This window comes from Cyprinodon tularosa, unplaced genomic scaffold, assembly GCF_016077235.1.
Source record: "Cyprinodon tularosa strain WSP-4 unplaced genomic scaffold, ASM1607723v1 ctg624, whole genome shotgun sequence".
Lineage (NCBI taxonomy): Eukaryota > Metazoa > Chordata > Actinopteri > Cyprinodontiformes > Cyprinodontidae > Cyprinodon > Cyprinodon tularosa.
In genome coordinates, this window is record NW_024039368.1 from 49,963 (window position 1) to 64,561 (window position 14,599).

General features: G+C 37.0%; 1 protein-coding gene across 1 annotated transcript in view; it reads left to right on the forward strand.

Annotated features, from left to right (window-relative positions):
• Positions 1-14,599, forward strand: part of arhgef18b (rho/rac guanine nucleotide exchange factor (GEF) 18b) — a 60,323-nt gene that overhangs the window by 15,619 nt on the left and 30,105 nt on the right. The window contains exons 8-12 of the mRNA XM_038307943.1: positions 261-305; positions 695-772; positions 2,220-2,328; positions 2,618-2,813; positions 13,488-13,555. Of these exons, the coding sequence (XP_038163871.1) occupies positions 261-305; positions 695-772; positions 2,220-2,328; positions 2,618-2,813; positions 13,488-13,555 (496 nt within the window). The remainder of the gene's footprint in view (positions 1-260; positions 306-694; positions 773-2,219; positions 2,329-2,617; positions 2,814-13,487; positions 13,556-14,599) is intronic.

Sequence of the window (14,599 nt, forward strand, 5' to 3'; positions counted from 1 at the left end):
TTCCCCGTTCTCCCCTGAGATTTCTGCTCCATATCAGACTTCTGCAGTTTCCCCTCCCACAGCTCTCTGTTCTTTAGCTGCCAAGATGGCCCCTTGCTAAGTGAGAGTGTCTGGGTGTAATAAATGGTTGCGCTCTAATGGCTGCACGGATGCAGCAGATGAAGGAGAATCGTACTTCATATCACAGTGTGGCACTCAGTTCCCATCAGTCAGGTTGTCCTCTCTCCCCCCGCTCAGTGTCAGTGTCTTGTTTGCCTTAGGTTGATGGTACAGAAAGTTCTGCAGGAGCTAAAGCTGTACTATGGGTAAGTAAACAGGAGAGGGAGGTCTGCAAGCTTTGGCTGCTGCTCTATCATCTCCAGTAGCAGAGCCAGCGAGTGTTTACAAACTACACTAGTGTATGCATTATTTTTGCACATGGGGTTGCATGTCTGTTCTGGTCACTGTCACAAACTGTACGTCACCATGGCTGGAAAGGATCTGAAGAGCACAAGAAAATGAGACGATCAGCTGCCAAAAGTTCACAGCAACATAAATCTGCTTATGTTGTCACACTATGCTTGTTTTTCTTGTTCTTATAAACGCTGACTTTGACATGCTCATCTCTTACGGTCATTTATGGTTTTAATTTGGACCTGCCTTCTGCTTAAATGGATGCTCTTCCTGCATGAAGTTTTCAAACTGTCCTTCACAGAGCAAAGCACAGAAACAACGGCAATCCAGATGCCAAAGATTCAGGAAGTGTCACCTGGTACGAGTTCCTCTCCAAGGAGTAAGTACAAACGTTTGGCAATTAGGTTTATAACTTTCTTTTCCAAACAATGTCTGTTACTCTAAATCAATTTATTAATATTAAATGATCCAACTGTTGGGATCTGGAGGATCTTCAGGAGGCCACCTCTGGTAAACAGCGCTCAGTTGCATACAAACGGAACCAGAGAGGCAGGAACTCACGCACTATATTTTCAGTTAAGCTCAAAATATTTGCAACCCCAACAGATTTAGGTTTGAAATAGTTCTTATTCATGAGAATAGCTGTTCTGAATAGTGAATTCTAAAAGCAAAAACAACAAGAAGAATATAGAAGTTGTATACAATGTTTTTTTTTTTTCCATTTTAGCAAAAAAAAACTTTAAAAATGATAAATCTTTTGAAAAATGAATGGAAGCACCTTCCTCCAAAATGAAACCCTTATTTTTTAACCAGCTTTTTGCATGTATTTTGATGATTATTTGGTAAATAATGGCAGCCTCCTTTCCATCAGTCTAATATTTCACAGATTCTCTATTAAATTCATGTCGAGACCTTCAGCTGGGTTGGTCCAAAACATTTATCTTTCTTACAGTCAGAGGATATGTATCGGTAAAGTTAAATTATTATTTTAAACTCAACTCTGGCAGGGGTATGAATCATATAGGAACTGTAGATGTTAGCAGATAAGCTCACACAATTACTTGCACACATAAGAGTTAGTAGAGAAATGGCTTTGCTATCCATATGTGATTAAGATACATTTAGTTATTTTATGTTGCCGTCATGGATGCAAAACTTCCTGTTTTTTTCAGTTTCAGTTTTCTTGTTATCTTGGTGTTTATATAATTGCAGTTTTCTGTCAATTACTGTAATGTAAACTGTTGTTTATCATGTCACCATAACATTAAATAGGAGAGAGAAATTAAGAAGGGAAACTGTGCAGCTCTTGGTATATTTATATATTTTCAGACTAGTTTCATGATGCTGCAGGCAACCAGTACAACCAAACTGTTTGCCTTAGTTCAAGAAGTAAACATGGTCGGTAAATCCTACTTTTTTAGCTTTCTTATGAGACTAGTGATTTATTTTCAATGAATTATTTGGATTGTATGAGACTTAAGCAAAAAAAAATTAAAAAATAAAGGGACCAACGCGTATCCTCATAAACTGAATTAAACCTTACAGAGCCACAAGCATTTGGTAAAAAGTATAACAAAATCTTCTACAGAATGAGAATTTTGTAGATAAAAATATTTCAGACATTTATTTTTTATCTGAAGCAATAAAAAATTGAAACATATTTCAGATTAATAAATTGTATACATGAAAACACACCTAAAAATATTCATTTAATTTAATATTATTAAATTAACTACTTTTTAAAGCTATTACTCATCCAGTATGAGTCTAAGTTACTTACATGGCTTATTTCAAATTGTTCATACATTGCTTCCTTTTATCTTTAGGAATGAGGAAGAGGAGGACCGAGCAGAAAAGGTTGAGAAAGGAACAAAGGTGAAAAGGACTCTAAGCTCCCTGAGGAGCAGGGTGACGGGTTCCTTCAATAAAGATAAGGTAAACAATGCCACAGATGATCGGTGCCTAAGCTGCACAACAGAAACATTTGTCTCATTGCAATATTGTAGTCCAGGAAGGTACTTTATGTATTACTGCCATGTAAACATTTGCATGCATGTGGCTTTCACAATATCTTAATCTTCTTACCTAAACCCTATTATGCCTCCTGCCTCTGACACATATGTGATGAGACATGCTGATGTGCAGCATGCGCAGCAACGAAGAACAAACAAAATTAGCATTTAAAAACCACCTTGTATGTGTGCTTCTCTTTTCTTGTCTCCAGGGTAAGCATCGAGAAAAAGAGCAGCAGAGAGAGAGGGTGAAGGAGAGAGACAGGGAGGCCAAAGAGAAAGTGTGCAGGACCGGCAGCCACAGCAACAGCAACGGGCATTATTTAATACCAGGCTCCTTCTCCAGTTCCGCCACCTGCTCGCTGTGCAGCAAGAGCCTGCAGAAAAAGCATGGTCTGCAGTGCATGAGTGAGTAACACAGTCACAGATGCACATTCACCCACGTTTGCTCACCGCATGACGCATGTTGGCAGGTGCTATGTTCACACACAAACCTGCATCTATTTATAACCCCTGTGCATGAATGCTTACTCTCCTATAGACTAGTTCACTCGGGGCACACGAAAAAAAAAAACTACCAAGCAGGTGGGTGCACCCATTACCACAAGTTGTTTGAAATATCATCAAACACCAGCCCACTCAGCAAAAAATTCCGTTGTCATGTTCAGCCTGATGTTTTCATAAAAGACATGAACACATGAAGTTGCTATGAAGATGTTTAGCATCTAAAACTTTTCAGCAAGATAGTGTCAACTGCTCAGCTGAAAAGAAACAAGGCCCACCAAAAACAACATGCTTTAAACATTAGACCAGGTGTGTGAGGTCTTTAACAATTCTCTGTCATAATCAGAGTTAAATATTTGTGTTTTATCTCACCCTTATTTATACAGGCAAATCTCTAATCTGAGACAAATTTGGTTTTGAATGCGGCTCGGTGAACGTCGCTCAAGTGTGAAGTGCTTTCACTTGATAGTTTAACTAGAAAAGGGTTTGATAACAATGAATTCAGTCATTTACATACAAGATAACAAATGATCTAAAAGAAAAACCGAGACACTGAGATCAAAACTTTCAGAAAACAAAAAAAACATTCTATGATGCTTCTTTTGTTGTTTAAGAGTGTTTAAATGTTACTCAAGTATTCCTACATTAACATAAACTGTTGTCTTCAACTTAGATAGGGAGAAATGTATTCGTAAGATTCTGACCAAAATGTTTGATATAAAATGCAAAATGATTGGTCTAATTTTAGGGACACCATTTTAAATGAACCCAGCACCACCCACCTGTGTATTATCAGCGTGTCAGTACATAAAACTCATAGATCATCTGCTCTTGTCCTAACTGCACAATTTGGTGCCAAATTGTCGACCTGCTGAGTGTTTTGCCTTTTAATTCAGTTTTATGGTGCATGGGTGGATCATTTGTCATACAAATCACTTATTCTGTTGAAAAACATCAATTGAATAAGATTCCTTTTTTTACTTCAAACTATTTCGTAATATAAACCTTCTGAGTATCTTGGTGTGGCCCAAATTTTTTAAGCTTTCAGAATTTTAATCAACTTAAAATAGGATTAACTCATTCCTCTATTTCCTCTAACTAATTTGCAACCAGAGGGTTGTCGGTTGATGCCCCAGCTCCGGCTTTCAGTGCCGTTGTGTCCTTGGGTAAGACGCTTCACCTGCATTGCCTACTGATGGTTGTCAGACAGCCCGGTGGCCTCAGTTTATGGCAGCCTCGCTGCTGTCAGTGAGCCCCAGGGCAGCTGTGGCTACAATGTAGCTATCCACCATCAGTGTGTGGGGATGGGTGAATGACTGAATGTGAAGCCTTTTTGGTCAAGTCCTCTGATTTGAAAAAGCGTTATATAAGTACAGGACATTTACCATTTATTCTCCAAAAAGTACAATATTTATCATTAGGAGATTCTACAAACTGAAAAAAAAACTTATAAAGTAAAAAAAAAAGCAGGAAGAAGGCTTTGGATGTAAACTATTAATGAGAGATTTTTTTTAACACCTGATTTTATTCTTTATTTTTTTTTATAATATGCCATGGCAATAAATAGCTAAATTATATTTACACTTTTGACAGATCATTACTAGGTATGCCAGTAACAGGGCCTTAAGCTTTTTATCTATCCCCTAGTAGTAATATAGTAATATGTTTTACTCCAAAAAGTCTCCCCCTGACTTCTGCTATTTGTCAATAGAATTTACTGGAAGTTGTACTGTTTTCTTATAAACCACGAGGTTTACTGTTGGATAATTTCACATCACTTAAAAGAACCAGGAAACAAGACTTTTTTTCTTTATCTTAAGTGGGCAGGTGCATGCAGAGAAGTAGATTTATCCTGCTTTCTGTTTTGGCTGTAATTAAATGTTTACCCTATATCATCTGGTTGGTTGCAATATTTCCATGATATGCATACATCTTGCAGCCTGGTGGAAGGGGATGTAATGAACGATTGTTTTTTAGCAGGGTGTTTATTAAACAAATGGGTTCTGGCATATTTCACAAGCCTCAAAGAAACCACACATGCGATAAATATGGAAGAGGATTAGGGCCACTGAAAAAAAAAAAAAAGTTAACTGATTCTTAAATATTATTTCAGTTTAATATGGGAAAAAAGTCAGGATTCTGTCTTTGATCTCAGAATTCTGATTTTGATCTCAGAATTTTGAATCTTATTGTAGATTAGCACCATAAAGGAAGAGATGTGGGAGCATGCAGCTTCACTGACAAAGATGTGAGTTGTTTGAGAGAGCCAGTGACACATTGGTGGAAAATGACGGAATTAGGCGACTTTTTACGTGCCCAAGGGGTCCCCGGTGATGATATTTAATTAATGGAAGAGCAGAAAGTGATTAAAACAAGAGACCTAGGTTAGTCTCTAAAACAGACTTGGCTACAGCTTGATGCTGACATGTTTGTTAGCTATCAGAATTTATTTAGAATTCTGAGATTAAAGTCAGAATTCTGAGATTAAAGTCGGAATTTTGAGAAAAAAGTCAGAAGTCTGACATTAAAGTCAGAATTCTGAGAAAAAAGTCAGAATTCTGAGAAAAAGTCAGAATTCTAAGAAAAAAGTCAGAATTCTGAGATTAAAGTTAGAATTCTGAGGAAAAAAGTCAGCATTATGAGAAAAAAGTTAGAATTTTGGGATCAAAGTCAGATTTCTGAGAAAAAGTCAGTATTCTGAGATTAAAGTCAGAATTCTGAGGGAAAAAAGTCAGAATTCCGAGAATAAAGTCAGAATTCTAACTTTTTTCTCATTGAAATCAGTTAACTTTTTAAATTTTTCAGTGGCCCTAATCCTCTTCCGTAGAAAAACATTTCTTTTGATTTTATATATTTAAAAATAAAAAAAACAGAGCAACGCATTTCTCCTGTTGAAACACTTTTCTATCAGTGTTTGTAAAAATGATGTTGGAACACACAGGCTGAGAAAACAAGTGAGTGTCCCTTTAATTCGAACCGTTCCCTGTGGGGATTCAGTCCGTGGAATGCGTCGTTAGTGTGCCAGAGATTGTTCCCAGTGGAAGCAGTAAAACTGGGGGAAAAAAAGAAAAATCAAGAATCTGGGACGTTGTTTGCTGTCTGATCTGTTTTGACGATGTGATTCACTGAGATTTGTGGCAGTTTAAACTTTCTTTCGGATGTTGCTGTCTCGGACCAAGGCGGCTGTAGCTGGAGCGGTAAGCAGCAGCTGGCGTAGCGGGATCAGGTGGATGAAGTCCCGTTGTTTCCCCTCACATCCTACCGCTCTGATGCTAACAAGCTACCAGCTAAACATATCCAACACAACACTTTTTATGTTATACTACTTTACCCCACCTGCAAATGTTTGTGTCTCAACTAGAATATACACTTTCATTATTTGTTTGGAAACTAAATGTGTTAACAACTAAATTAGACCGTTGCTAAGTCTCTGGCTAGCTGTTAGCAAAGCAATGCTAGCGCCTTAGCTGAGCCTTTATTTGATTAACTACGTTAGTTGGGTCAGTCGTTGGGTTTTATCGGCTTATTGTGAAGAAATGACGAAGGCTATTTCGTCTGTGTGAAAATGAAGAGATGTTGCGCGACTTCTTATAACTTTGAAGTAGAAAACAGCTTTCAGAGACAGCAGTTGATGCTGCCTATTGACTTTGGGAGAGGCTCAACAGGTGACTGCTAGCACGGCTAATCTAAGCTTCCTGATAACTTCTGTTGGTTTTCCTGTATTCAGATACAAAAATGTTCAACTAATTCAGATGAATGTGTTTTTGTAAGAGCTATGGGCTTATTACCCAGTGTTAAAACCATAAAAATAATGATTTATTTCTAGCCCTTCCTTACTACACTGTTTGCTCTCTGTATGTGAGAAATCTATTGTACGATGCTATACTAGGCGCTTTAATAATAGTAAAGTTTTAAAGAAGTGTCAAAACATTTGGCCATTTATACAGTTATGTATGTAAATTGAAAATGAAGTGCATTTTAGATTTTTAATACGGTTCTTATGATGATTTATCCAGTAAGAGTAAAAAATTCACAAAATTCATCCCAAAACTGTCATATTTTCTTCCTTATTTCCTTTTGTTGTAAATATTGCCATCATTTTTTTTAGTAATTCTTTGTGAACTATCATGTTTTTTTTTCCGGTGATTGTAATGAACTATTATTTACTTTGATTATTTTGAATAGAGCCATAAGGCCAATTGTTAGTGGGGAAATTATAATATGGAAAGCACTGGGGTTTAAAGAGAACTTGATTTGATTGAATAAATTAAATTATCCTGTCTGTTATGAAGATTTAATGTAAAAAAAAACAAAAAAAACAAATCCAGATTTTTTTAATTTCAGGATGGACTTGTTGGGTTTCTGTAGTTCAGAGTGTTGTCATCCTGTCCCTGTTTGTCCTTAGATGTATAGATAAACTGGCAGATTGTGCAATGGTGCTGTCAACAAAGATCTTTTTATTGTTTATAACAGTAGGGCCTGCCAAAATGTTTTACAGCTTGCATTTAGCCTAGTTTCATGCAGCTCATCTTCAAAGAGGGAGCGATTGCAATAAAAGCACATTTTATTGAAGTCATTATCGAATTTATATATATATATATATATATATATATATATATATATATATATATATATATATATATATATATATATAAATAATTAGATTTATTTTCAAGCCATATTGCCTTAGTTCAGTTCTGAAATTCAATCATAAAAAATATATATATATATTTATACCTTTAAGCTGCTAGTTTTTGAGTTTCTGTCATTTTGAAAATGGTACATTTTGTGCAATTTTACTTATATGCTCTTTAACTCTTGTAGAAAAGGACACCAATTTTTGTTTCAGTAAGAAAAACATGGGAGTAAACTTTATGGTATGATGTATTAAAAATCCCTGTCACCTCAGGTAAATTTAAGCTGTCTAAGCAAAGGTTTGGCCATTTTATATTTGGCTAAAAAGCTCATGATGAATTAATTAGCTCATAATTAAAAACTGTAACAGTTAATATTATTTCTGACAAAAAATGCATTCATCTTTAGGTTTGGACATCTTAAAAGTGTCAACCTCTGTTTTTAGAGATGGTGCTGTTTACAGCAGCTGTTTGAAACCTTTTTTAGGTTAAACATTAAATAATTTTTATTAAAAACTCTGAATTTTAAAACGGCTTTAAAATGAATCTTGTAGTTTTTGAGAAAATCAAACCTAAATTCCTGAATTTCTTATTATCGAAAATGATTTAAATCTCAACTGAAACATTATGCAATCAGGTTTCCTTTTTTCTAGGGATATTATTGGGATATTGGATACGTAAATATGGGATATATTGGATATGAAGCCGCTGCTTTGTTTAGAAAAATGGGAGGTTCATGCCTGTGCCAGCAGGTCACATGTACCTAACTGGTGTATGAGTCCGTCACAGAACTTGAGATGCTGAAGTGAAAAATGTCAGTGGTGTCAATAGTTTTTTTTTTTTAAGCTTCAGAAATAGATAGTTGAACTGCTTTTTGGTGGAGAGGTGGGAGAAAACTACACAGGACCTGTAAGTAGATCCATGGAAAGAATGCTGGTATTTGTCATCTGCCATTTTATTTGTAGGATATTGGCATATTGGATATTGGCCAGAATCTCAGTATGGTGCATCCCTAATGTTTTGTTTATGTTTACATACTTGGGTTATGTGAAATAGAAACAGAAAAGAAAAAGATCTCATTAGACTTCATAATTACATCCCGTTTGATTTTGATTTTCACTCAGATATTTAAATGTTCTGTCTGAAAACATTACTAGAACAGGTCCATTGAAGTCTTATTTTAGACAGGGAAACTTTGACGTCTCTCATTACATATGGCTCCCTAACTTATAGATCATAAAAACAGATTCTCTGCACTTCTACTGATTTGTAACTTATCAAAGCAATACTCTAAGACGCCTGTTATCACATGTAGCCACTGGCACATATTTGCTGTCTTCTTCATTAGTTCGTACTGACAGTTTTCAAATGTTTCTCCTTGTCTTAAAACGTCTTGGATATACAGTTTTCCTTGAACAGTTTGGCTGTTGATGCTGATTAGGTCTACATCATAGGACGTTTAACTTGCAAATAATCTCTGCCAGTGTTTTTTCTGAATACACCTGAAAAGACAAGCCAAGTACTACCTTTGCACTAACATCAAAGTGTAATTGCAAATAGAGGTTGCTGAAGTTTTTCATGCAACTCTCTCATCTTTATAAAATTCTATTGAAACATATGTCTGTAACTCAGATTCCAGTCATGTTTCCAGGCAAATAGCGATGTCAGTTGAGGAGTGGCTGTTTCATCTGCTCCATTACATCTCAGCCATTTTGCACTCTAGCCATAGACTTGCTGCCTCCACCTCAGCACTTGACTGGGTCACGTTGTAATAATTGTGCTTGGCAAGTGTGCCCTGGTAGAAAAGTCCAATTTCTCTGACTCTGGGTCTCACCCTATCAGCACAGGTTCTCACAGGGTTTTACTTTGAGGCCCGTATAAAAGAGAAATTGTTATACATTGTCTTACTCTTTAGTCAGTATCTTTATCTGGTACTGTTTTTAGTATTATAGGGACGTCTGAGTTAAAAAAAAAAAGAAAATAGCAACTATAGTTTATGATGCTACTTTTTGTGGAATTAAGCTATTACTTAAAGGAATTTTTTGTTGCATATATCATCAGTTAAAATGTAAACCCTTATATGCACAAGTGACAGGACCCTACACTCTTCCATAAGCAGGTTAACAGTCAGTGTACCTTAGAATCAGTGTGTTTTTATGCTTTTTCAGTCAGTTTAGTTGCAGATGATAATTTCCAATATGTTTTGGAAGGTAACTGCATCCACACAAAAATATTTTTTTTAATGGTTAAAATAGTCAAAAAAATTGTGCCATAGTAACAGAATAATGATCAATATCCATTCTGTGTGTTTTCTTGTAAGAGTGTTTGTGTGAAACAACAGTATTTGCATGTATGTAACGGTCCTGGACCCTCACAATTGTTGCAGACTACGTGTTTCGGACTGTAATCGTTGCACGCAAGTACATGACCTCACAATCATTGTTAGTTGGGTAGAGCTTGGCATGTCTTTCTCTTTGGTTGAGCATGTTTTGTCTTCCCTGCTGGTGATTTGTGAGTTTGGACCTTCTACCATCTACCCATTGCTTCTAAGACCAGAGTTTGATTTCAACTTCTCCTGTTTGGTCTGAAAAGATCCTCTGCGAACCATATTGAGGAAGAAACTTCAACCACTGGTGATATCACTCTTGAATTCAGGGTGCTGACAAAACAAAAGAAGTATGCCATCAGGGTGGAAATATCAACGATGTACCTTAAAGCAGTGTTTCTTCTCTGAGATTAAAGTTTTCAGATGTAGGTTCCAACACCTCGTCTAGGGCTCGGCAACTAATCACATTCGCATTATAATTGCAATTTAGCAAGACATTGTTCAAATCGCAGATTCACTGATTTATATTGAGGTTTTTTAATAGATAGTATGCCAAGTCATGCCAAGTTTTTATCTTAATTTTCAGCCCGAAACAAATCGATTTAAACACTGCTGGCATATTAAAATATTAGTGATATATTTACATATATCTAAAGAAATAACTACATGTATCCGCTGTTTTTAACGGATATTATAATAAAATTTTGTTGCTTGTTTTCCTCAGGTTTAGTGAAAATGTCAGCACCATAGCCTTTCAGGTTGTAGTCTTATATGATCAGTGTTTTTAGCTTTGCTAACAGATCTCTGTAGTATAAAAACTAAACCAGGTGGATTCAGTTTGGGTTGTTTTGTTTCAGCTGTTTACTGCTTAAACGCCTAAGGATTGTACAGGATTGTGGAAGCTCATTAGCTAACTGATGCAGCATAACTCTAACATATAGGATTTGTATGTGTTGTCTAATATTGTGCAGCACCAGCCCCTAATAGGATTGACTTTAACCTACAGTTGTAACAAAATAACTCAAGATAGAACATGTTCTGCTGCAAACGTATGCGAGTTGGGCACCATTTGGCCTTGTGGTTCACTGAGTGACTCAAATAAGCCTTTGCACCGTTCTCCACAACGGTATGTCTGGCTTGATCAATTTCTTACTGGTCAGCAGATTGTGGGTGATGGTGGTTTGGATGATACTCTCGTGAAACAACTGCTGACACGACTGTGACTGGACCCCATGGCTTCGCATACACTCAGCCGGTGTCCTTGTAGTAGTTTCTGGTGACGCGTGTGTTTGGGTTCCCCCCCCCCCCCCCCCCCCCCCCCCCCCCCACACATCATGACGACATGTTCCGTGGTATTATTGGACACAAAGCAATGCATTGCTTGTTATCACGAGTTAACATTTTGCCTCCATTAAGATCTGTTTGATGTCTGTTAAATGATCTCCATGTCTGACTTAAGAAAGGAGAAGTGAGGTTTGGGTCATGTATCAGCCGTATTTACCTGCCACGACGTCCTCTCCTTTTGTCGCTGTTCCTTATTAGAGGAATTTTGTTCCCTGTAATGTTAGAGCTTTGTGTATCTTCACACATCGGGTCCATTGTCTGATATATCCAGTCTGTTAGAGAGAATTCATGTTTGTGCCCTAGTTCTGTGACCATGTGTGGCACCTGTTTACATTGTTTAGCTCACGTGGTCGGTCTGCTGTCTTTTATTAGCAACTTATTATGTAAAAAAAGAGATTGCTGATTTTATCTGGGATAAAAGGAGTGTGGACCTTTCAGAAAACCTGTCTGAATGGCATAGCAGCATGAAGATAAGTGACAGCATATCTGTGCTAATTGTTGACATACATCCGATGAACAGGTCACTTGCACGTCTGGATTTTTTCTTCTTTAACAACAAGTTTTCTTCATCAAATAAAGAAAAAGATCGGCCTGTAGTAAGGCATTAGATGTGGCATAGCTTGGACTGTAGCCAGCAGAGGCACCTTATTAAACCTTAGACTAGGTTCTCCACTGCGAGTTCATTGCTTCATTGCTTTTTTTTAAGAGCCATCTGCTCTCTGCAATGTTTACCTGAAAGCCTCGCAAATTTCTGGTAGTATATTATTATATTATGAATTTGGGGCGGTGGCGATGTCACACTGTGAGTGAGATCGATTTTGACATTTTAGCTTCTTACTGCAGTGAGAACATTGACGCCAAAGTGTGATTTGATGACAGCCGCTTACGGTCATTTCTCTACCCATCTGCATTCAAAGCAAACACGAATGCAGCACCTCTCAAATTTGAGGTGCCTGAAAGGTATTACGGTAATCTTCTACAGATTATATGCTAGCAGGATGACAGATGACAGGTGGAGATTATGAAAGGTTATAAAATAGCAGCAGTTCTTGTTAAGATGAAGTTAAATCTTTCTTTCTGACTCTGAGTGAAACAGAGATGGTCACTGGTTCGAAAAGAAGTGAAACATTTGTGGTTGTGTCCTTCGTTCGAACACACAGAGGGGGACGGGGCTGTGGAAATGGTCACAGTGGGTTGTTGGGAGTTGCCGGTGTGACTGATGTTTACATTGTGCTGCTACCAGGCCTGTTACCTTTGTCAGCATGCTGTGATTCAAATCGGCCTTGTCTTGGCCCTATCATGTCCTGGGTTAAAATGGGATGCAGGTAGAGGTGGGATTTGATTTTAGTGGGATTTAGATTTGTGTGTGTGTGTGTGGGGGGGGATTAATAAAAACAAGCATTTGATCCTTTTGTTTGACTGAAAGACCTTTTTCTTTTCTAAATGATTTCCCGTATGGGAAAGCTTTTGTGTCTGTTTCAAGGACTCAGATGTTTTTGTCGACAATGGCAGGTTTTAACTGGTTGGACTGGATTGTTGCTTTGCATGTGGATCGCCTATTTTGTTTGGCAAGCCTCGTATCTCAGCCCGGGCTCATTTTGTTTACCTCCTTTCGCTCACCTTAAACGTCCAGGCCTCATTGTGGAAAATGTTTTGTTTTCAAGCTGTTTTGTCTTTGATTAGAAAGAAGGAACAAACTAACTGTCCTCTCTGTTTGTTCAATAACATCATAGATTTACATCTCTTCTAATGGGCACTAATGCAATCCCTTGTTTTAACTTAATCTGACAGGCTTTGGTTTGCTTTCCATAGAGAAAGAGTAGAACAAGTGTTTCTCATCTGCTCTCTCTCACTTTACACCTATGATACAGAGACATGCTGCTGTTTTTAGCTGCGGAAACCCTTCCCCACTAGCTGTAAAGAGATTCATCGAATTAAGTAATTGTCTTAGCCTCCTTAGAATTATGTAAATATTTACATAAGAAAATATATTGTCTTTTAGTGTCACATTTCTATCTGCTAGCAGCCTTGATTCTTGCCTTTTTAGTACCATTTACATGATGCTCATCTATACTCCTAAAACTGAATACACCTGAAAAGAAAAGCCAAGTACCACCTTTGCACTAACATCAAAGTGTAATTGCAGATAGAGATGGCTTAAATTTTATCATGCAACTCTCTCATCTTCAATAATATTCAATTGAAACATAGTCCAGCCAATCATTGCTCTGAAGACAAATTGTTTTGACTCTAAGATCTTGTGCTGTTTTTCAGATTGTGCTGTGAACGTTCACAAGAGCTGCAAATCTTTGCTTGGCGAGTGCACCAGCAGCAAGAACAAGGTAAACATTACACTTCAGACCAGATAAGAGCACCAAGGCCGAGGTTTTGGCCACATTAGCACCTTAATAATGAATGTTGCAGACACATGTCCACAGACACCTTGACCTTTTGAAATAAATAAATAAGCAGTTTAAAGATTGTAACAAAAACAGTCGTTGTTGTACAAGTAACTTTTTGTCAGAGTATGTTGATAGTATTTCCACATTGCACACGGTACTACACATTTATGGATTTGAAATCTAAACTCTGTAAAGTATGTTTAGAGATGCAAAAATCCACTAGAATCAGTTGATTTTAATTGACAGGGATCGAGTGGATAGATCCTAACTTCAGATCAGTCGAAGCTTCAGCTTCATTTAGAAATAGAAGTCCATCATCCAAACACAACGCGCTAGCTGTGCAAGAAATGCAGCACATTCTAGTATGGATTATATTAAGAATGTATTTTGATTATATAATTATACTGTCCAAGGTGTCTGTTCCCCTTTTTAGTAGAACTAAACTCACAGCTCTTCATTATTGGTGGTGCAAAGTGTTTGAGTATTGGTTTAGTCATACCATAGTCTACCTAATACTAATGCTCACCCTACTGAACACACTTTCGTGTGGAAGGTATTACTGAAGGAAGGAGATTCAAAGTACAGGTGCTGGTCATAAAATTAGAATATCATGAAAAAGTAGATTGATTTCAGTAATTCCATTTAAAAAGTGAAACTTGTATATTATATTCATACATTACATACAAACTCATATATTTCAGATGTTTATTTTGTTTAATTTTGATGATTACAAATGACAACAAATGAAAATCTCAAATTCATCATATCAGAAAATTAGAATATTACTGAAGACCAATAAAAACAAAGGATTTATAGAAATGTTGGCCAACTGAAAAGTATGAACATGAAAAGTATGAGCATGTACAGCACTCAGTATTTAGTTGGGCCTCCTTTGGCCTGTATTACTGCAGCAATGCGGCGTGGCATGGAGTCGATCAGTCTGTGGCACTGCTCAGGTGTTATGATAGCCCAGGTTGCTCTAAT